Here is a 22,635-nt window from a genome sequence, read left to right on the forward strand (position 1 = left end):
GTGAGACTCCATCTCAAAAAAAAAAAAAAGAAAAGAAAAGAAGAAATGGATTAGTTAACCTTGGCCAAGTCACTTCTCATCTCTGCATTTCGCCTTCTGCATCTATAAAACGTAAATAGCAATCCCTGATCTATTGACTCATCTGGTACAATATGAGGAACAGAAAAGAATCCACTTGGACCAAAATACGAAGGATGGAAAAGCATCCTGCTGGAAGACTTGACCTCAAAGTGCTTCCAAGCTATGGTTTCCTGCCCCATCCAAAGTCTGTTCAGGAAAAAGTCAGAAAGGATTTCAGCTTTTGGCTAAATCTCAAAGCAGCCTACTGCCTCCAGCCTTCAGAACATTCAAATGTAGAAGCATAAGCACCTTACAGGGAACAGGGAAAGAGAGATGAGGTCATTATAGAGACACTGCCGTGGACCGAACTGTGTCCTTCCCAAACTCCTGTGTTGAAGCCCTAACCCCATATGACTGTATCTAGAAATAGGACCTATAAGGAAGTAGTTAAGGTTAATTGAGGTCATAAGGGTAGGCCCCTGATCCAATACGATTTACTGTCCTTATAAGAAGAGACACCAGAGTGCTCTCTCTTCCCCTGCTATGGGAGGACATGGTAAGAAGGCAGCTGTCTGCAAGCCAGGAAGAAAGACCTCACTGGAAACTGAATTAGCCAGCAACTTGAGCCTGTCTTCCCAGCCTCCATAATGGAGACAAAATTAAGTTCTGTTGTTTAAGCCTCCTTATACTTATATCCTTAGAATATACCGTGATATATTGTTTGCAGCCCAAGCTGACTAATGCAGATGTAATGATAAGTGGTCTAGGAGCAATTCTCTCTCAGTACTCACTCCAGCTGCTGGACTCTGGCCATCCCGGATCCACAGATAGGACACAATTCTTTGGTCATCAGTAGACCTTGAACCATCCAAAGTAATGGAATTATTGGGAAGCACAAGAACATGTCTGCCACCAGCCCGGGCTCTGGGAGGACTATTATTTTCTAAGTCAAATATAGCAAAAATGAAAGCAAAGAGATTGATTTAAAACACCAGTGATAGAATAAGTGTGTCATAAAACATCCACAACTCTTCCACCTTGCAGATACAGTATGTAGAATTAAAATATCCAAAAAGGCATTTTTTTTCCCAGATGCATATAAGATACAGACTTCCTTAAAGCTCCATTTGTACTTAGTTAGCTATAATTTGGGATGAAAAAGGTAAAGCAGGTGGCAAGCTGTACCTTGGGAATTTTTCTAATATTGTTATACTTTTTCTGTCCTTGAAAAATAGAAACAATGATTTTACCAACATTTAGGGTATTGAAAGTGGCAATATTCTGGTTTACAATATACTTTGGGTCATTTTGTACTGGTCCACACTATCTGGCCAGAAATATTTCCACTTCAAGTACTGCCAAATCTTGACTCTCTAAGACAAAAAAAAAAAAGAAAAAAAATTGAGTAAAAAGTAGGCTGGGTGCAGTGGCTCACACCTGTAATCCCAGCACTTTAGGAGGCCAAAGCAGGAGAATCACGAGACCAGGAGTTTGAGACCAGCCGGGGCAACACAACAAGTCTCCATCTCTACGAAAAATTAAAAATTGAAATAATAACAATGATAATTAGGCCCTCACTTCTCTGACTAGGTGTTAAATATAAATGAGGCAATGGCCAGGCATGGTGGCTCATAACTGTAATCCCAACACTTGGGGAGGCTAAGGCAGGATGAGTGCTTGAAGCCAGAAGTTCAAGACCAGCCTGGGTAGCAAGACCCGTCTCCACACACACACAAAATTAAAAATCAGCTGGGCATGGTAACACACACCTGTAGACCCAGCTACTCAGGAAGCTGAGGTGAGAGAATCACTTGAGATCAGGAGTTTGAGGCTGCAACGAGCTATGATCACAGCACAGTACTCCAGTCCAAGCAACAGAGTGAGACCCTGTGTCTATTTTAAAAATAAAAAAATGAGGCAATGTAAAAGCCATTTCTGATGTAATAACTTCAGAAAAGAGGGGCCAGGGAGCACTAACAACACTGGGGTACAGTGGGGAGATCATAATAAGACACAGCCTCAATTTGGAGATGAGGCTGCTGTGAGGCAAATCCTGCCTGTCCAGAAGGGGCTCTGGGACCCAGCCTGATCCCTCCCAATTTCCCCTTAGAAACAAGTCAAGATGCCTGTTCAGACTATTCTCTCTACTTTTATGCATGGTTGAAAATCTCTACAATAAAATCTTTTGAAAAATCCGAACCTATATCACTTTGCTGTTAAAGTTGCTTCAGCCTCTCCCAGCTGCCCAGAGGATAAAGTCCAAACCCCTAGGCATGGCCCGTGGCACATATAACCCTCCATGGCAGAGCCTGTGCCTCAGGCTGCAGCCACTCTCCCAGCATCCCACACTCTTGCCATTCTACAATGCTTGAACCTTTCCATCCAGCCAGGCTCTTATACTCCTCTGCACTTCAACACGTTGTAATCATCCATTCACTAATTCATTCAACACCTCTGATTTGCCATGAGTCTAGCACTCTGCTATACTGAGGATACAGAGATGTCTGAAGCAAAGACACTCAGGCAGTTCACAGTCAAATGGGAAGACAGACAAGGAGACAAGTACCTAAAGCAGTATTGCACTAGTCTAGACCACAGACTTCACACTAAGAAACGATATGGAATTTGAAAACATCTCTTTTCTTGAATTTCCAAGGAATAAAGGAAAAAAAGCATAATGGTGTCATTTGGACGTGGGTCTTTCATTACTAGTAGTCACAGAAGAGTGAAGTCATTAGAAGATATGCTCCACAAACAAAAGGAAATGTCTGCTTGCAGAGGGCGACTGAGAAACAGCTAACATGACTAGAAGAAAGTTGGCTTTTTTTCGGCCAGGCAGGGTTCGGCATCTGCTGCGAACAAATAAGCAAACACCAACATCTCTGAATAGTCATGGCCTGGCTGAGGGTCCTGCAGACTCAAAAGTAGAGCAGGCCCAGCCCTGTCCACCTCAGACCCACTCACCCTTCTTCACAGCCACAGCGAGGGTGGATGTGCTGCTCAGTCCCTGCTGGTCTTTCACTGTCAAACGGAAGTGGTAGGTCCCCACCTGGAGACCAGTCACAGTGGCTATTGCTTTGTCAATATTTTCCATCTCCACTGCACTGGGGCCTCTATAGAACATAAAAGTGGTTAACATAAGGGAGGGGGCATGGGATTTTGAATATGACAGGCATGCGACTTGTGCTCTTATAAATGTTTTGTTCCAGCTATAATATATACCATTTAGAGAATTCTAAGAAAACTCCATTCATCTGTACTCTCTAGTTCAGTGTAAGAGTCACAAGCTAAAACCTATCTCAGGCAGAGTCTGCTGGATTACTGGGAAGAGAATATTTGTTCTCGATTTTTTTAAGTCAAGCTGCCAGTGAAATGATCTATCCTTGGAAAATGAGCCTTAGAAACGACTCCCATTTCTTCTTTGAATAAAATTAGGTGAAATCCTCATCTATCTTTAGGGAGAGCATGGAGGAGGAGGGAATAAGCCAGATAAGCCCTCTCCTAGGAGAGAAATCACAGTATAGTCACTAAGGTCGGGGCTTGTCAAAAATACCTCAGTTTGGGTCCAAGCTCTTTCTCTTACTATCTGGGCAACCTTAGTCTGTGTGGTCTCATTAGTGTCTACAAGCCTCAGTTTCTTCAACTTTAAATAGGAATAATATTCTTATTTATCTCTTACAAACTGATACAGGGTTCTATGAGACAGAGCATGTAAAGCTCAGAAAATGTTAGATGATATGGGTCGCCCCTTACACTGCACTTCTGGTGTCTACAGTCACTGCAGGATGGGTTGAGTGTAGACAGGGTCACACGCAGGTTTCCCTGAACCTCTTCTGTCATGAGCTCGCCTCACACCAAGACAGCCCTGTTCAACTGCCCCAAGCTCTACCTCCCTCCACTGTCAATGATGTCCATCCACACTTAATGTACTCTTCAATCAATAACGCCCAGCCACTTCTAGAAACGTGCTTAAATCCCGACTCCTCAAAATGCTCAAGCTGATTGTTTACTACAGATCCTCCAGAGAAGGGATAATATTAGCATTCCGCATGGGCATGAACCTAGCTCAGTGGCGAGACAGACTACCTGACGTGCTCCCAGTGGTAGAAGACAATGCCGTGGTCATCGCTGCTGCTGCTCCCATCCAGGGTAGCACTTTCCACTGGGAAGATCAGCTCTTTATCAGGGCCGGCCACAGCCACTGGAGGTCTATTGTTTTCTGGAATTACAGAAACAGTGTGAAAAAGTATTATCTCTTTGCATTAAGTCTGCAATCCTGTGATTTCTTGATTTAAGTACATTACTCATCTTCAGACCAGGCAGCCACTAGAGTATGCAGCATCCTTTGGAATCCTGGAGTGAAGCACTGCAGCCTCCTAGCTGATCCAGGAGTTGAACAGTCCAAGTTCAAGACTGCCGTTATAGGCAGCCAAGAAACACTGTCTCTAATAGACACATCTTTGGTTTATTTGGTTTAAAAGATCCTCAGTCGGCCGGGCACAGTGGCTCACGCCTGTAATCCAGCACTTTGGGAGAACGAGGCGGGCGGATCACGAGGTCAGGAGATCAAGACCATCCTGGCTAACACAGTGAAACCCTGTCTCTACTAAAAATACAAAAAATTAGCCGGGTGTGGTGGCGGGCGCCTGTAGTCCCAGCCACTCGGGAGGCTGAGGCAGGAGAATGGCATGAACCCGGGAGGCGGAGCTTGCAGTGAGCCAAGATTGTGCCACTGCACTCCAGCCTGGGAGACAGAGCAAGATCCGTCTAAAAAAAAAAAATCGTCATAGGGTGAAAGAGAAGGAAAGGAAAGAAGGGTAAAATGAGAGAGGGAAGAAGGGTGGGGGGAGGAAGGAAAGAGAGAGGAAGGGAGGGAGGAAGAGAGAGAGGGAGGGAGGGGACAAAGGGACATCACAGAGAGGGAGGGAGGGGACGTCGATGTGAAGAGACCTGCTTTATCAGGTAGGGCTTACTTCCTTTTGTCTCTGTAGCCTCAGTGCTAACACAGTGCCTGGTAAACAGTAAATATTCAAAACATTTTAAATTAAATGTTAAACAAAAGTAAAAGATATAAAGTATTGCTGATATTGGCAGGGCGTGGTAGTTCACGCCTGTAATCCTAGCACTTTGGGAGGCCGAGGCAGGTGGATCACTTGAGGCCAGGAGTTCAAGACCAGCCTGGCCAACGTGGCGAAACTCTGTTTCTATTAAAAATCCAAAAATTAGCCAGGCATGGTGGCACACATCTGTAATCCCAGCTATTCAGGAGGCTGAGGCACTAGAATCATTTGAACCCGGGAGGCAGAGATTGCAGTGAGTCAAGATCATGCCACTGCACTCCAGCCTAGACGACAGAGTGAGACTCTGTCTCGAGGGAAAAAAAAAAAAGTATTGCTAACATTGATATAAATAGATAAAATATGTGTAAACCAAAAAAAAGGGCCAGGTGTAGTGGCTTACACCTGTAATCCCAGCACTTTGGGAGGCCAAAGGTGAGAGAACTGCTTGAGTCCAGGAGTTTGAGACCAGCCTGGGCAACAGAGTGAGACCCTGTCTCACAAAAAAAAAAAAAAGAAGTCATGTAGTCAAAAGCTGTGGCAGCCATTACCCAATGTTTGCACCACGCCACAGCCCCCATGATCCTACTCACTACAAAATAGGGGTTTCCCTTTGCCGTAGGATAGAGTACTTGGGTGACCATACATTTACAAAGCCCTTTAGGATGGTGCCCCGGGCTCTCTTGGGGTCATCTATTGTCATTCCAATCCCTGCCCAACCTCCCCACTACCTCCCATTCCCACATCCCTACCTCTTTTTCTCTCTCTCCAATCACAGTAATTCCTTTTAAATCTTCGAATGTACCAGACTCTCTTCTTTGGCGCCCACGCATACTGTTCCCTCTGCCTAAGAACTCTTCCTTGTCTCCTGTGCTGCCCACCCCTCCCATTCTTCACCGACTAACTGTGACTTGTGCTTCAACCTTGAGCTCATGTACGAGCTCTTTGCAGATGCATCTCACCCAGGTGAGTGCTCTTTCTTTGGGGTCCTGTAGCAACCTGCAGTTATTTTAGTAGAGCGCCAATCACAGAGTTTTATGTGAACTTCTCCATAAGCCCTGCAAGGGCAGAGATCAAGTCTATCTTGTTTAATTCCACATCCCAGGGTCTAACTAATAGAACTTTTTATGTATTAGCGGCATAAATAAATAAGTTGTCTATAGGTTGAGTATAATCTCATTGCCAGGAACTGGATAGAGGTTCTGGGACTAACAGAACTCTTCTAGAAAAGTTCTAAGGCAAAGACCATTATCAAACAAAGGTATAGCTACCTTTAAGGTTATTTAACTCAGGAGGTAGGCAGAGCCCTGGGTTTTCATGAAACTATTAATGAACAGTGACACTGAACTGGAACGTGTTCCCCAGTGTCTGGCTACATCTGAGTGTCAAGCCACACATAAGAACCAGCCCCTTCAAGATCCCCTGGAGCTCTCCAGAGCAGACTGGGGCACGTGTGGAAGCATCCACAAGGCAAATCGGAGCCCACAAGCAGTGCTGTGGATGGCTCTCATTTCATCCTTCATGCCATAGTTTACAGTCAAGGCAAGATTTAGAACCTTGAAATGAAATTAGTTTTATATGGAGCTTTGGCACCCACAGGCCGGTACCACCAAGTGTGGCATCTCCAAACCCCAGAAGCCCAGCTATCATTTCTGCTTTAATCTCTGAGGCCAAATCTCTTTCTCCTCCACCTACCAGGCTGGACAATCACAGTCACCACAGCAGTAGACTGTTGCCTTGAAGAATCTGTCACCTTCAGCTGAAATGTATAATCTCCTTCCTGCATTGCAGATAAATGAAGGTATGGCGTCTGTACTCCCTAAGTAATAGCAAATACAAAAATAAAAACAAAACAAAACAAAAAAGTAAAGAAGCACAAGTAAATAGTATGACAGAATGAAAAACTAACAATTTTACTTAATACAGAGATCTTGCTCAAAAAAGAAATGTGTTTGGCCAGGCACGGTGGTTCACATCTGTAATCCCAGCACTTTAGGAGGCCAAGGCAGGTGGATCACTTGAGGTCAGGAGTTCAAGACCAGCCTGGCCAACATGGTGGAACCCCGTCTCTACTAAAAATGTATTTGAAAAATCAGCTGGGCATGATGGCGGGCACCTGTAATCCCAGCTACTTAAGAGGCTGAGGCACGAGAATCACTTGGAACACGGGAGAGGGAGGTTGCAGTGGGCTGAGACTGCACCACTGCACTGCAGCCTGGGTGACAGAAAAAAGAAAAAAATATGTTGGTCCCCAGGAAAGTGCAACTGAAAGTCTACTGTGCATCCTCATACACTATTGAAGGAGTGTAAACTACCATAGGCTTTTTGGAAGCCAGTATGAAAACAGCTATTAAAATATTAAATAAGCACATACTCCAACCCAGTAATTCGACTTCTTAGTATCTACCCCAGAGAAATGCACAAGGAGACTCGTCCATGGATGCTGACTGAAGAACAGTCTATCACAGCAAAACATGGAAACAATCTACACATCCATCAACAGGAGGATGGTCAAACACACTATGATACACTGTGGAATGCTAGTTTAAAAGAAAGAAGTTTAAAATCATGAGGCAGGTTTATAAGTACTAAAATGGAAAATGTCAAAGAAATATTAAGCAAAAAAAGAAAGTTGGGTCGCATTCAAAAGCAAACAGTAAAAAAAATTTTAAAGAAATCCACACAAAAAAGAAATTTGTGGAACAATGCATACAATGTGAAAGGTATTGCTACATGTACATACACACACTTACACAGACACATGGAAAAGATTCTGGAAGTGTACACATTAAACTGATAAAAGTAATTATTTCCAATAAGGACACTTGGATGACAGTGGTGATCAATTTATTTGAACTTATTTTAGCAGAATTTATTTGAGCTTTATTATTATTATTATTTTTAACCACAAGAGGCAATTCATGTATTAGTTTTGTAATCAAAAATAATTTTTTGGCCGGGTGCAGTGGCTCATGCCTGTAATCTCAGCACTTTGGGAGGCTACGGCGGATGGATCACGAAGTCAGGAGTTCAAGACCAGCCTGGCCAAAATGGTGAAACCCCGTCTCTACTAAAAATACAAAAATTATTCGGGCGTGGTGGCAGGCACCTGTAATCCCAGCTACTCGGGAGGCTGAGACAGAAGAATCACTTGAACTCAGGGGGTGGAGGTTGCAGTGAGCCAAGATGGTGCCACTGCACTCCAGCCTGGGCCACAGAGTGAGACTCTGTCTCAAAAAAGAAAAAATAAATAATAATAAAAACAACTTTTTGCCGGGTGTGGTGGCTCATGCCTGTGATCACTTAGGGAGGCCAAGGCGAGAAGATTTCTTGAGCCCAGGAGTTAGAGATCAGCCTGGGCAACATGGCAAAATCCCATCTTCACAAAAAAAAACACAAAAATTAGCCAGGTGTAGTGGTGTGTGCCTGTGGTCCTAGCTACTCAGGAGGCTGAGATGGGAGGATCTTTTGAGCCCAGGAGATCAAGGCTACAGTGAGCCATAGTTGCACCACTGCACTCCAGCCTGGGTGACAGAGTGAGACCCTGTTTCATAATAAATAAATAATATAATTTTGTAAAACTCTTAAGTCAACCTAAGTTTTTACAAAGTCATTTTTTCAACTGAGTATGCAACAGCTACACTTGGTGACCTCAGGTTAATACCCTTTCTTTTTTGTCGTTGGTAATAATTTCAATTATTGCTTATGTTTGAAGTTCATGGCATCATGAAATGGATTTTTAAGTCTTATTACAATTTATTTACTTTTATAGATCCCAAGATTGTCTAAAGATAAATGTTTCTATGTGTATTTTTTAAGGTTTTAATGGAAAATTTAAAAAGAAAATTGTTACAAGATCCATTGTGCTACCAGGGGAACTTCTGAAATTTGAAATGCACCCTTTTAAGAACTTTTAAAAAAAAATACTTTCCCCTACTTTGACTAAGTAAGGCAAAGCACGTTTCTCTGAAAAGTTCAACAGGGAAAGTATAATTTCCCAGGAGTTGCCTCCAAATTGATCTGGTACGAGAATGCTTCTGCACACAATGGAAGGGAATGTTGTGGCAAATGGGAACTGAGCAGACTACTGTGTCTCTCCGATGCCCCCAAGGCAGCCACATGTTTCAGGCAATTGCAAAGGTTTCACTTCCTTCCCAGTAAGAACACAGCCTCAGCAGGCTGCTTGGTACAATTTTCAGACAAATATAAAAGGGTCTGATTCACAGACCTCATTTTGTGATTGCCCCAGTTAATACTCCTTTGGACATCTTAATCAAGCTTAAGGCAATAAGGTTGTTACTGTGGATATTCTTCGGGGAAAGAAGAGAGAGGGTGTCTGGCAACTGGGCTGGTGTGTAGAGGCAAGGCTCACAGTGTGGCCCAGCCCTCAGGAACTTTGGATGCATGTCCAGTATGCATGGATGGATTTTGCAGTATTAGCTTTGGATGCATAATTCCTAATAATTAAGTAAAAGAAAATTAGGAAGATTTTTTTTAACCGTGAAAACACAAAATATCCCATCTTCCTGTTTTGTATCCAACCTGCCTCTGAATCAGAATTCTTAACACAACAGAAGCAAACATAGCACTTGCTACAACCCTTAGGTAGAGATGGACACCACCAAGAGGGTTCTCCAAGGATATCCAGACAACTCATGGCTCTTTCAAGTTCCATAAATCTACCCAGTCACTTGTAACTCCTCATAATTGCAAGGCATGTTCCAGGAACACTGGAAAGCAAAGCAGGTAAGTTTCCATGGAATGTCCGATTTTATCTTAAATACTAATGAGAAATGTATCTTGGACTAGTGAGGCAAAATTTGAAGGAGAAAAGGAAGATGGAAATGTAAGGTCCTATCTTTTTTTTTTTTCTCATGAAACTCAAATAATAACATAACTTCAAAAACACTAAGCTGGTTAGCAACAAAAACAAATAGCTTTGCCAATCACAAAAAGAAGAATAAGCAAACAGCTCACACACACAACAGAAGTTTCAAGATTATTATGTTGTTAGACAAATATATTTAAAAGATTTGAACAAATCAAAAGGTAGATACAAACAAGGTCCTAAAAAGCGACCAGTGGATGTAGACAAGATAACATGGAGTTTCTATAAACAGGAGAAACAGAATAACAAAAAAAATTCTGATAATGAGGTTTAGATTAGATTATTTCTAAGGTTTCTCCCAATACGAAAATACTTCTCTAACAGATGTGAGACTTTTCCCAAACTGATCTCAAGATCTAATTTTCAACACAGAGCCAATTGGTTGCTGTCCTGTGCTTATCTAAGTGGGCGAGGGGAAGGGATGTAAACTTGGAAGATTTGTGAGCTTAGGTCCTTTTCTAATAGTTGCAATAGATCAGATAACTTTATAAAATAAATTATCTAAATTTAACTGCCTACCCCAACCAATAGCACATAGCTAGGTAGACAGACAGACAGACAGACAGACAGACAGACAAAAGTCTGAAGGCAGGATGGAGAACTTGCCTGCATGACCACATGTTTGCCCTCACTCCCAGGACCCAGGGACCACTCATAGAGGACAATCTGGTGATCGTCACTGCTCTGGTTTCCATTCAAAGTGATAGAGTTTTGGGGCAAAGTTATGGTGTGATTTGGTCCTGCATTAGCAACTGGTGGGTAGTCCACAGCATTGTTCACTATTAGGGCTGCAGTTGTAGAGTTAGTGGCTCCGTCCGAGTCTGTAACAGTCAACCTACAAAAAGGAGAAGAAGCCATAGTTGGAAGAATATGCCAGGCTGGGTGCAGTGCCTCACGCCTGTAATCCCAACACTGTGGGAAGCTGAGGTGGGAGGATCGCTTGAGCCCAGGAGTTCTGAGACCAGCTGGGCCATAGAAGGAGACTCTGTCTCTATTTAATTTTTTTAAAAAAATTAGCCGAGTGTGGTCATGCACACCTGTAGTTCTAGCTACTTGGGAGGCTGAGGTGGGAGGATCATTTGAGCCCGGGAGGTCAAGGCTGCAGTGAGCCGATATTGCTCCACTGCGCTGCAGCTCAGGCAGCAGAGCAACAGACCGTCACAAAAAACAACCAAAAAAAAAAAAAAAGTAGACAAAAAAATAATATGCCAAATCTCAAGGTAAACTTAGGTCAATTTAGTCTGCTCATGGAACAGTTCTCGGAACAGGTAAAAATAGAAATTTAAGGATGAAGCAAAGATAAACACAGATTTGATATTTTTGTTTGCTTTTGTTGCTGTTGGCTATTTTTAGTTTTAGTTCATAACATATTGATGTCAGAGTTTCACCTTTATGGATTTCTGATTGGCTTTTGAGATGCTGGGTGAAGAAACCATCCTCACCCAACACAGATGCCACTCTCTTAACGGAGACTAAAAATGGATCAGGTTTAAGTTCTGCCTGCAGGTTGAGCATGCAGAGACAGCAAATCACTCCTGAATTTTCAGCTACAAAGCTTTTTACTTTTTAATCCTTTTCTAGAGGACTTATAATTATGTTTTCAGGATACTCCTTGCAAAGCGGTGTTAGGATTAAGCACTTTCAAACGCAAACCAATGCTCAACCTCTGCAAACAAAAAAGAGAAGTGCGTTAACTTTCCTGCACTAAACTGATTCCTAATGTGGTCCTTTCACAAATGGGTCACTTCATCCTTCTACGTTAAAGATGGTGGTGGGAGCAGTGATGAGTGCTAAATAATATCAATAGGCATATGACAATGAAGCTGTGGCAAGAATGCAGGCCTTCCTTGCAGGGAAAAGACATGTAGGGGGCACCTGTGCATTCTGAGCTTCCTTCCACACTATCCCTCATACTCCACACAACCAAGATCCAACTTCTACTTCTGGCTCTGACAGCAAACCAAACATCTAAAGTCCTTCCTTCTCAACCAGGCTGAGTCAGGACACTTTCTGGGCCCGTTAGGAAATTTCTTCATGGGTTAGCAGCAGTAAGCTGCTCCAATCAGATGGTAAAGCGTAATTAAATACAAATGAATTAAATGAATCTCATAAAGTACCTTTCACTATATATAAATTTTACTCCAATAAATAAATAAAGTTCCTATTAATTGATGAGGATATCAGAGTCTCCAGCGGCATGCAACCAAAACCCCCATGAAAGCCAAATCTCTTTTGATCAAAATAAGAAGTGCAGTGTTTTATGCGCATTAATTTAAAGAAACAGTCAAAATGTAAGTAGCAGGCAGCACAATAAAGGCAGCGACCCACTTGCCTGAAACTATAGTTACCAGGATCAAGGTTAGACAAGCGTAAGACGGGAGAGTCAACTGAAGTCTTCTCTTTTATGAAGGGCCCGTTTATTTCTTCCCAATGATAACTCACTATTTCAGTATCATCTGTACTTTCTACAAGATTAAGAAATAAAGACAAGAATGAAATACAAGAAGAGGAAGACATAAGTTTTATACTTTAATTATTGCATATTTAAATTCATTTTTATAAGAAATTATGTACTTGCCTAGATCTCAATGGATATATACTGTATTAGAAGGAGATTCTTTCCTACTCCCGAAATTATATCACTATTTTTCTCCTGGATTTCCACCAGATTTGAATGAGGCTGTTCCCACTCAGTTGAATATTTAAGAAGCACAGTGACAGATGCTTTTGCTTTTAAAAAACAGGAGTCAACAAAATGCAGCACATGGAAATGCTACTTCTGCTCACCTCAGCTACAGCATACTGATCATTTTAAATAGGCACCTGAGCTGACAGGTTCAAAAAGACTTGAGCTGCCTTTCTACAACTTACAAAACATCTTTTACTACCTTAATTATTAAGGGGTAAATCCAGAGAAAGCTCACAGCCTTACATGAAAATCTTCCATTTCTACTTTAAAAGAGAACAAACATAATGTGCCATGCAGATTCATAGAAATTTAGACCTGGAAAGGGGCTAGTTTCATCTAATTCATTTAAGGAAAGAACAAGTTCATGTGACAGATTAATAATCCTGAACAGTTTCCTGTAAATAAGCCATACTGAATTAGAGGAATCAAAATGTGACCAATTTGGTCATGTAAATATTTCCATTTAAAATATGCTTTATTTTCATGGTGCTAAGATGGAAATATGGATTATTTTTGAGTAGATGCAAATGGTCACGTCAATGTGATCTCTGTAAATTTGCAGGCTTGCAAGATAGAGCAGTTTTAATGGCTAACAAGTATTCTTCTCCCAACAACCAAGGCAACCATTCTTCCTCTAAAGGATTTGGTATTAGCTTTGTGATTAAATGTACATAAAATGCAATTACCTGTTACACTGATAAGGTTGAACCTAGTCAAACACAGGATGTTTTCAACCTATTCTTATTTACATGGACACCTGTAGTTAACACAGGGGCCCCTTCCACATATACTCCCATAGAAGAAACGATCTCTGAACGAATTTAAAAAAACCACCACGCTCCCTCACTGAAGACATCCCTTCTAAGAGTTCTTAAAAGTGATTTTCCCATCTGGTGGGGGGCACCTCCCCTCCCAAGTCAGGTCACGGGAGCTCCTCTATATAAAGATATATATATATATCTTTATATAGATATATATATAAAGTGATTTTCCAACTGCTAACCATATATACCACACCAGAAGGAGATTCTTCAATAATTGCTCTAATTCCCTATCAAATGGCCAGGCCCTAAAGAACTTTCTAATAGAATAGACAAAAGGTGATGGGAAAATAAGCACAGGATAGAGGAGCTAAAGGAACTAAAGAAGACATAAAACTAAAGAAGGAGGTGATCGTTTATCAAAGTAACAGCCCATAAGTCCTCCCAGCTTTGATGCAGAGCACCCATTACATTTCGTAGCACGTAGAGAAAAAAAGAAATCCCTAAACTATCACAGGATACACACGGCTGCCATCAATAAGGGCTGACGTCAAAGGCAAAGTGAGCTCTTGCAGTTGGGGAGAAACAACTGCTACAGGTGGCAGGTTGACTCTTCTGGCTGTAACAAAAAAAAGGACAGTGACTGAGCCCATGTTGTGTATGCGTATGTCATTACCCACATAAAATCATCTACTTTAAAAAATTGATTATACATGTCCTGTCAAGAAGGTGTTTATCCTACAGGCCTCAACTATGGAGAGCACTTTTTAAAGTCTGGAGTCTCTCTATGAATTTCAGGAGGTTGTCTGGACATTTACACTTTTGTATGTAAGCCCAGGCTCAGTGAAGATGTACAATAATAACCAAGGGGCTCATCACAGAATGTGAGCATTAATTACAGAGCAGGAGCAAGGGATGAAGGGATTACAGTTCCAGCTCCTCGGAATGAGTGGATCTTATATCTCCAACTGAAGGCAACTACCCCCCCCCCACCCCCCGTAACGATATGCAAAAGATAGAGCTGTCAGGCCCTCAGGGTGGACTGAAGTGGGTACAAGGGAGGTTCACCTTGATTGGGTAGGTTGTGCCCTCAGCACAGGTAAGGGGGTGGTGGAGGCTGAAAGCCAGCCCATGTTCTACTCACCAAGCCAGGGCTGTGCCCACCCAGCCCAAGAACCACCTGTTTCTAATTCATATGAATGCACTGACCGATGGGCACACATTTTCCCCTGACCTCTTGGTTGCTCAGTTGAATGTATTTAACATGCCCCTGCTTCGAAGGTGAAGCTGAATCACGGAGAGTGGAGGTAGAAGTTAGAGTGGATGGTGTAAATGTCAGATAGAGAGGGTTAAGGTAGATTTGCCACCATTCGAGAGCAGCCAGCAATAACCTTGTCAAGCAAGTACAAAGTGTTAAGCAAAGGGTAGAAAAAAAAATCAAAAATATAATCTTTGCGTGTTTTCTCTACAATGGAGCCTAATACAAAATAGGTTTTGTCTCTCAAGGTAGATAGGTAGACAGATATAGAGTCATCCAGGCATCAAAAATTGAGATAAATATGTACAACAGGAGGTCATTCTCTTACACCGGCTTACCAGGCTTAACAGTGACATTGACAAATCCTTCTCCAAAGGCGTTTTCACTAGAAACAGTGACTTTGAAGACATAAAGTCCGACGGACAACTGTAACATAAAGAAAAGTTATACGGTTCAACATGCAAGACGTGATGGGTCCACTACGTAGAAAAAGCTAAAATGTCCCAGAAGCCGCACTCCTAAAGTCAGCATAGAGAAGGGGCTCAGGAGACAGTCTCATTTGGATCTGTCAAGAGGCTGCCGCATGTTCGAAGCCTGAATTCTGGAGCACTAAGTATCACCTAGACAGGCCTTTAGCTTCGCTGCACAGGGCTTCACAGAGGCCTGGGTGAGATGGACCAGCAGAGGGCAGCAGTTCTCAAACGTGTGTATGGAACCATGCATTTTTACCACCTAGCTCTGGTGCATTGGTTGCCAGTGGTCTGGATGCCACACTTTGAGAAACAGAGCTCCATGACATGAGGGTGATGCAAGTCTGTGTTGTACCATTAGCTGTGTGGTCCCAGGAGATGAAGTCAACATAATCATCTGGTAGGAGACTAGATCTCTAGTCGCTAAGTCAGTTTATATATCCTCCTAGGCCAGAAAGAGGGCATGTTTCTTCTGAGTGCTTGTATCATAGAACAATATGTGATAGGGCAATTTGTGACCTGGAATGGAATTATTGGCAACTCTAGAGATGTGCCGGATTGAGAACCAGAGATAAGTAGAATGTCCTTAACACTGCAAGGAGAGCAAGAGTTACAACAGGTTTTTAACCTCTCTGCAATGCTTGTGGGACAACCAGGCTCTTTTCCCCAAACTGAGATATACCAAGTAACCCAAATAAAGAAAAGCCATGCAAAGCCTCTTCACCATCTGCCTGCCTACTTGCATGGCTGAAACTTTATTCATTCATATCCTACTTTTGATCTTACCATGAGAAAGATGTTTGCAGCTGGGCGTGGTGGCTCATGCCTCTAATCCCAACACTTTGGGAGGCCAAGGAGGGCAGATCACTTGAGGTCAGGAATTCAAAACCAGCCTGGCCAACATGGCGAAACCCCACCTCTACTAAAAATACAAAAAAATTAGCTGGGCGTGGTGACGCGCACCTGTAATCCCAGCTACTCGGGAGGCTGAGGCAGGAGAATCACTTGAACCTGGGAGGCAGAGGTTGCAGTGAGCTGTAATTGCGCTACTGCACTCCAGCCTGGGCAACAGAGCAAGACTCTGTCTCCAAAAAGAAGAAAGACGTTTGGGTTCAGTAGCTAAGAAGGTATTAACTGAGCTCTATGCCGTTACGCTGTGCTGTTAGACACAACCAGTCTCCAGTTACTTACTTGAGAGAGGTTAAGAGTTTGCTTGTGTCCTTGTTTTATTTCACCTTGGTAGTCTGTGGGGTGGCTTATTAAACTCCATTCATAGTTGTAGGTTGTTTCTGAGAGCAAAAAATAAATATGAGTAGTTATAAATTCTGAGAGGACACTAGATAACCTGGGCAGAGGGAAGATGACAGCCTTTAAACCACCAGTGCAGATTACCTTAGATATACTCAACTCAGCTTTCTTTTTTTTTTTTTAACTTATATATATATTTTTTGTTTATTTGTTTTTATCCCCTCACTCTTGTTATCATCTTATGAACTTGACTTTCAACTATCAGCCAAGATAACATGTATCTTCTTAATGTAACATTTCTTTTTTTGTTATAAAAACATACGTCTTACAGGAAATTTTTAAAATGTATAAAGTTAAAAAAAAAAAAAAAACCTCCCTAACTTAACCATTAGTATGTGATGAGTTTTTTCCTAGGGGGCTACATCTGACTATCCATATCAGTTTTAACATAGTATAATCCATTGTGCTTTTCTCTTTTTAACAAAAGGTAAGGAGATTTCAATTCATTTGATCTGTTGTAGGGGTTTATTTAAGGACACAAAAACAGAGTATAAACATGTCTATGTTAAGATGAAACTGTCTCCCAGCTTCAGATATTAGTAGTTAAAACATAAGGTACCTCACCTCAAAGGATTAAAATGCAAATGCCAAATATTATCATCTCTGTGTATAAAATTTTGACCAATATGTGGTGGAGAAAAAAATGAATTAAGGAACTAACCTGAATGAGAAATAGTCAAACACCTTAAGAATGAGTTTATCTTAAAAACAATGCATTTGACAGGCCACAGGTCCCAGGTCAAATGCTTACTGAATGGTAGAGCACTGGACAAGTAGAAGAAAGAGCATTTTGAATGAATTTTTTTGAGCAGCTAGTGTGAGGCATCCTGAGAACCTGAGAGCCGTGATTGTCAATGCCACAGTATCTGCAAACAAACCTATGGGTGCACGCCACTTCCCTCTCATCCCGGTGGAATCTTCCCAGGTTCTATGGGTTATCACAGTTCAAGAACTGGTACGTGGCAGCCTCTCCTGATCTGCTTTGCATCATCAGAAATGTATGACTTTCCATCCTGACCAATTAAACGATATATACTGTATTTAATTTCCTAGATTCTTACTCCATTTGAAACTATTTCAACAAATGTTGATGCTTAAGAATAATCAAAGCCTTGTCCTCCACCTTTGTTTGTGACGTCGTGCAATGCTGTGAAAAAGAATCGGCGTTGTAAATAGCCTGTAAGGACCTGCTGAAGAAAAACACCCCAGTTCCTAGTGGTCAGGGAGGAAGGTTAAACTCTCACCTACAGGTGGCGCTGGCGCAACAAAGGCCTTCAGTTCAACTTCATTGTCGGGTAAAGTTATAATTAGGTTATCTCCAGCCGATACCATAAGTTCTTTCACTAAAAGTTAATTAGAAATAATACATGCAATTATATAATATAATGTGTTACATTACTGCTCTACACTAGATCTGTTTTTGGTATCCATAAATTAAAATAACATGTTTTTGTAATAGTTCTTCATAAGATTTTAGCTAAGGCACGTTTTTCCTCTGGCTAGAAATTGAACTGTACACTATATTATAGTACAGGGTTTTAAACCACAAATATGAGTTGGCACTGTGACAAAAATAATGATTCAAATTGACTGAGCAATGTATTGAGTGACAAGAGTTGCGTGAAACAGGTTTCATGCAACTGTGGATTGGGTCCATTTTCTCCCTTGCTACCAGCTTTTCTTGACGCCCTGGTGTGAGCTATTTTTAGTTATAAAAAGATTGAGTGTAATCCTAAGTGTTTCTGTCTCATTAGTCACACTCCACTCAGTTCTGATAGTAGCCTCATGAATTACTGCTAATGGCCTTGTACTTGGAACCTTTCCAAGACAAAATCCAGTCACCCTCAATATAAAAAGCCTATTTTAACTTAAGCAGCAGGAACATTAACTCTTATCAAAAGGGCTTAGCCACCAGGTAAGCATTCAGAACAATAATTGTTTACTTTCTCTGTAACCAGATTACATTGATATATTCATAAATTCTATCGGTTTGGCTCCATTGGACATTAGTTTCACTTGTAAAATATATTGTGATATGTCCAGATACTACACAGAGAAAAGCAAAGATTAAAAAAAAAAAAAAAAAGCTGAGTGCTCTCCAGAGGGATCAGCTGCAAGGAGATGTCAGACAGGTTGTTCATTTAATCCACTCCCCTCCTCTCAGTCCTCAGTCCCTCGAGTGCCTCCTAGATCAGCTGCAGAGGCTCTCAGTGGCTTTGCTGGCTCCTCTCTTGTCATTTTCACTAACTCTTTATCCTGAAAGTCAGCAACTGTAGACCTAGAAGGGACATTGATCCAAACCTATCACGTTATAGATGGGGAAATTAAATCCTAGAAAAGCAAAGTTGTCCAAGGCTGTATGGTAATTAGCAATAGGTCCACCAATATTTAATTTAAATGTATTCATTTCAACAAACACTTATATACCGGATTAAACTGTGCCAGGCATTGCCCTAAGGGCTTTAAAATGATCAATTCATTTAATCCTCATTACAACTGTGTGCAGTAGGTTCTATTAAAACCCAAAGATCCTGGGCCAAACTCCCAGGCCAGTTTCTTTTTCCGTATACTACACAGCTTCTCTCCCACTATTATCTTTCTCTCTATGGAAGCTCAGGATCAAAGTAAATACAAAAGTTAGAGAGAGTAATCTCCAAAATACATGGCCCACAGAAAAGCTCAGGAAACATGACCCTTAGGTCTAGCATATTCTAATAACTTCCTTATTGGAAAATCTAATGGAAGCTTTGCAATCCTCACCACAGCCTCTGCGACACATGGAGCTTTGATACGTCTTCCCTTTTGGAACTACAGGAGACCAGAACATGCCACCCCAAAATATGATTTGTGAAAGGGAAATAAATCTCGGAACCCCCAAATCACTAAGCCAAAGAGAAAAGTCAAGCTGGGAACTGTGTCAGGCAAACCTGCATCTCATTTTATTCCTAAACAAGATACTTACAAAGATTTAAAAAAAAAAAAAAAAAAGCGACATGCCTTCCTTATAATTTGCCCACAAGAAATTCCTCGTGGGCCTCAAGATCTTTGCCCTAAAACAGTTTTGTTGAATTTCACCCTGGCAATGTAAATCAATAGCTTATCTTCACAGGTGCAGGGGGTGGGGGAAAGGACAGAGCTCAGCCATCCCTCTGCTCACCTGAGACAAATGCATATCTAATTGTTTCCTCTGCCCTATTGTTTATGAAAAAATACAGATTCACTGAGCCAGACAAGGCATAAGTGACTATTCCTCTACCCCCTCTGGCAAGTAAATTGTGTATTCAGTGAAAGACTGATCAAAGACTCAAAAGAATGCAATATTTGTCTCTTATCTACCTATGACCTGAAAGACCCCCTTCCAGTTGTCATGCCTTTCTGGACCAAACCAATGTACATCTCACACATACTGATTGATGTCTTATGTCTCCCTAAAATGTATAAAACCAAGCTGGCCAGGCACAGTGGCTCACACCTGTAATCCCAGTACTTTGGGAGGCCGAGGCAGGTGGATCACTTGAAGTCAGAAGTTCGAGACCAGGCTGGCCAACACAGAGAAACCCTGTCTCTACTAAATATACAAAAATTAGCCGGGCATGGTCATGGGTGCCTGTAATCCCAGCTACTCAGGAAGCTGAGGCAGGAGAATCACTTGAACCTCAGAGGCAGAGGTTGCAGTGAGCCAAGGTCACGCCACTGCACTCCAGCCTGGCCACAAAGCAAGACTCCGTCTCAAAACAAACAAAAAAAACCAAGCTGTACCCTGACCATCTTGGGTACATGTCATCAGGACCTCCTGAGGCTGTGTCACTGGTGAGTCCTTAACCTTGGCAAAATAAACTTTCTAAATTGATTGAGACCTGTCTCAGATACTTTTGGTTCACAGACGGTAGGAAACTAGAATATGCCATTGCAACTATAACTCTTTTATACAAGGATTATTTTGAGCTGTGTTTTTTGTTTGTTGGTTTTTTTTAAAGAAACAGCAGACCAAGAGGAGCTCTGAAAACAAAGTAGAAGTTACTCCTTTGTAAGGGGAATTTATATCTAGAAAGGAAATCTCCATTTGTAAGGGTGTCTCTCCTTCTATACCAGGAAGAGAAGGGTGACTACATTCCAAGAGATCCACATCCATAGAGAAGGTCCTGACAAATCTGCATAATGAACCTCACTCTTGCTTACTTTGTTTATTCTAGGCACCTTTGGCCACTTGCCTTCCCCACAATCCTCTTTCCTTGTTTTAGTTCAAGATGCTATATAAGCCAGAGTTCCAGGCTTATATAATATAAGCTTATATAATATAATAAACCTCTCTGAGATTTCCTCATTTCCCTGGGTATCTCCCACGTATAGGTAAGATGTACATGTTATAAACTTGTTTTTTTCCTCTTGTTAATCTATCTTTTGTTACAGGGGCACTAGCCTAGAACTTAGAAGGGTAGATGGAAAATTATTCTGTCCTCCTCGATAGAACTCTCTCCCTCTAGCTTTCCTCTTTATCTCCCACCTCTCTGGCACAACTACCCAATCAGTTTTGCAGGCTCCTTCTACACTTCCAGCTCCTTGTATAACGATGTCCCCAAAGTTCCAGTCCTCAGGCCTCTCCTCAGCTCACCCCCCTCTCTCCCTGGATGATCTCCTATGTCCCCCGTGTCTCCAACTATCACCTCCACACTGATGACTCGTAACCCTTTATCTTCAGCCCAACTGCTCATCTAATTTTAGTTCTGTATTTTCATATGTCTTAGCGTCCTCTTCCTTCACATCCTTACATTCATTCAATCACTTATCAGATCTTTGTGAATCTTCTCCCTTCCTGTCTCCTAAATCTGGTTCCTTCCCTCCATCTCTGCAACCATTCACCATAGCCTTTTCATGGATCTTGTTGCCTCTAGTCAACTCCACAATATTTTCTTTTTTTTTTTTTTTTTTTTTTTTGTTTGAGACGGAGTCTCGCTCTGTCGCCCAGGCTGGAGTGCAGTGGTGCAATCTCGGCTCACTGCAAGCTCCGCCTCCCGGGTTCATGCCATTCTCCTGCCTCAGCCTCCCAAGCAGCTGGGACTACAGGCGCCCGCCACCACGTCTGGCTAATTTTTTGTATTTTTAGTAGAGATGGGGTTTCACTGTGTTAGCCAGGATGGTCTCAATCTCCTGACCTCATGATCCACCCACCTCAGCCTCCCAAAGTGCTGAGATTACAGGTGCGAGCCACCGCACCTGGTCCCTTTTTATTCATTTTTTACTTTTTTCAAGACAGTCTTGCTCTGTTGCCCAGGCTGGAGTGCAGTGGAGCGATCTCAGCTAACTACAACCTCTGCCTCCTGGATTCAAGCAATTCTCCTGCCTCAACCTCCCAAGTAGCTGGGATTACAGGTGTGTGCCACCACGCCCAGCTAATTTTTTTGTATTTTTAGTAGAGATGGGGTTTCACCATGTTGGCCAGGCTGGTCTCGAACTCCTGACCTCATGATCTGCTTGCCTGGGCTTCCCAAAGGGCTGGAATTACAGGCGTGAGCCACCGGGCTCATCCCACACTATTTCTTAATACAAATCTGATCATTTTGCTTTCCTGCTTAAAATCATTCAGGGATTCTCTATACCCATCCAGTAAAGTGCAGAATCTTTAGCACAAAATACATGATCTTTCCAGTTCTTGTCCTGCTTACGACTCCAGTTCCAGCCATACTGAATCCCTTACAGTTCTTCCGAAATGTCCCATGAGCTCTTGTACGTCTGTTTTCTTGCACAGGCAATGAGTGAGAGATGATGGATGGGAAGCACTGAGCATATTGCCTGGCACTCTGTAAGTGCTCAGTAAATACAGTGATCACGATTGTTATGAAACATGTTGCTCCCTCCACCTGAACAACAGACCAATGCCATTTTTGCTGGCTAACTCTATCCTAGCATCGTCTCCTCTGGAAAGGCATCCCTGGACCCTGTTAGTGGATCAGGGTGCCCCTCTGCTCCCACAGCAGCCTCTCATAGCACTTACCATATTGTATCAGAACCACCTCTTTACCTGCCAGTCTCCTCTCCTGGACTATGGAGTCCCTGAGGGAAAAGACAATGTCTTATTCATCTTTTTATTCCCAGTATGCAGCACCGTTTCTGGCACATGATAGATGCTCAAAAATGTGCCTGGAG

At 42.1% G+C, this 22,635-nt stretch overlaps 1 protein-coding gene across 11 annotated transcripts in view; it reads right to left on the minus strand.

Annotated features, from left to right (window-relative positions):
• KIAA0319 (KIAA0319 ortholog) overlaps positions 1 to 22,635 on the minus strand; it is a 101,966-nt gene that overhangs the window by 21,597 nt on the left and 57,734 nt on the right. For 9 of the 11 annotated variants that reach the window (XM_034961547.3, XM_003823197.5, XM_055113223.2 and 6 more), the window contains 10 exons: positions 17,736 to 17,834; positions 16,375 to 16,472; positions 15,052 to 15,139; positions 13,982 to 14,074; positions 12,338 to 12,470; positions 10,612 to 10,840; positions 6,813 to 6,936; positions 4,147 to 4,279; positions 3,025 to 3,173; positions 852 to 1,003 (listed from right to left, as the gene is read on the minus strand). In XM_034961547.3, the coding sequence (XP_034817438.2) occupies positions 852 to 1,003; positions 3,025 to 3,173; positions 4,147 to 4,279; positions 6,813 to 6,936; positions 10,612 to 10,840; positions 12,338 to 12,470; positions 13,982 to 14,074; positions 15,052 to 15,139; positions 16,375 to 16,472; positions 17,736 to 17,834 (1,298 nt within the window). Of the gene's footprint in view, positions 1 to 851; positions 1,004 to 3,024; positions 3,174 to 4,146; positions 4,280 to 6,812; positions 6,937 to 10,611; positions 10,841 to 12,337; positions 12,471 to 13,981; positions 14,075 to 15,051; positions 15,140 to 16,374; positions 16,473 to 17,735; positions 17,835 to 22,483; positions 22,538 to 22,635 lie in introns of those variants that run through there. The other 2 variants (XM_034961552.3, XM_055113227.2) reach the window with 2 other exon arrangements.

Source organism: Pan paniscus, chromosome 5 (genome assembly GCF_029289425.2).
Source record: "Pan paniscus chromosome 5, NHGRI_mPanPan1-v2.0_pri, whole genome shotgun sequence".
Taxonomy (NCBI): Eukaryota; Metazoa; Chordata; class Mammalia; order Primates; family Hominidae; genus Pan; species Pan paniscus.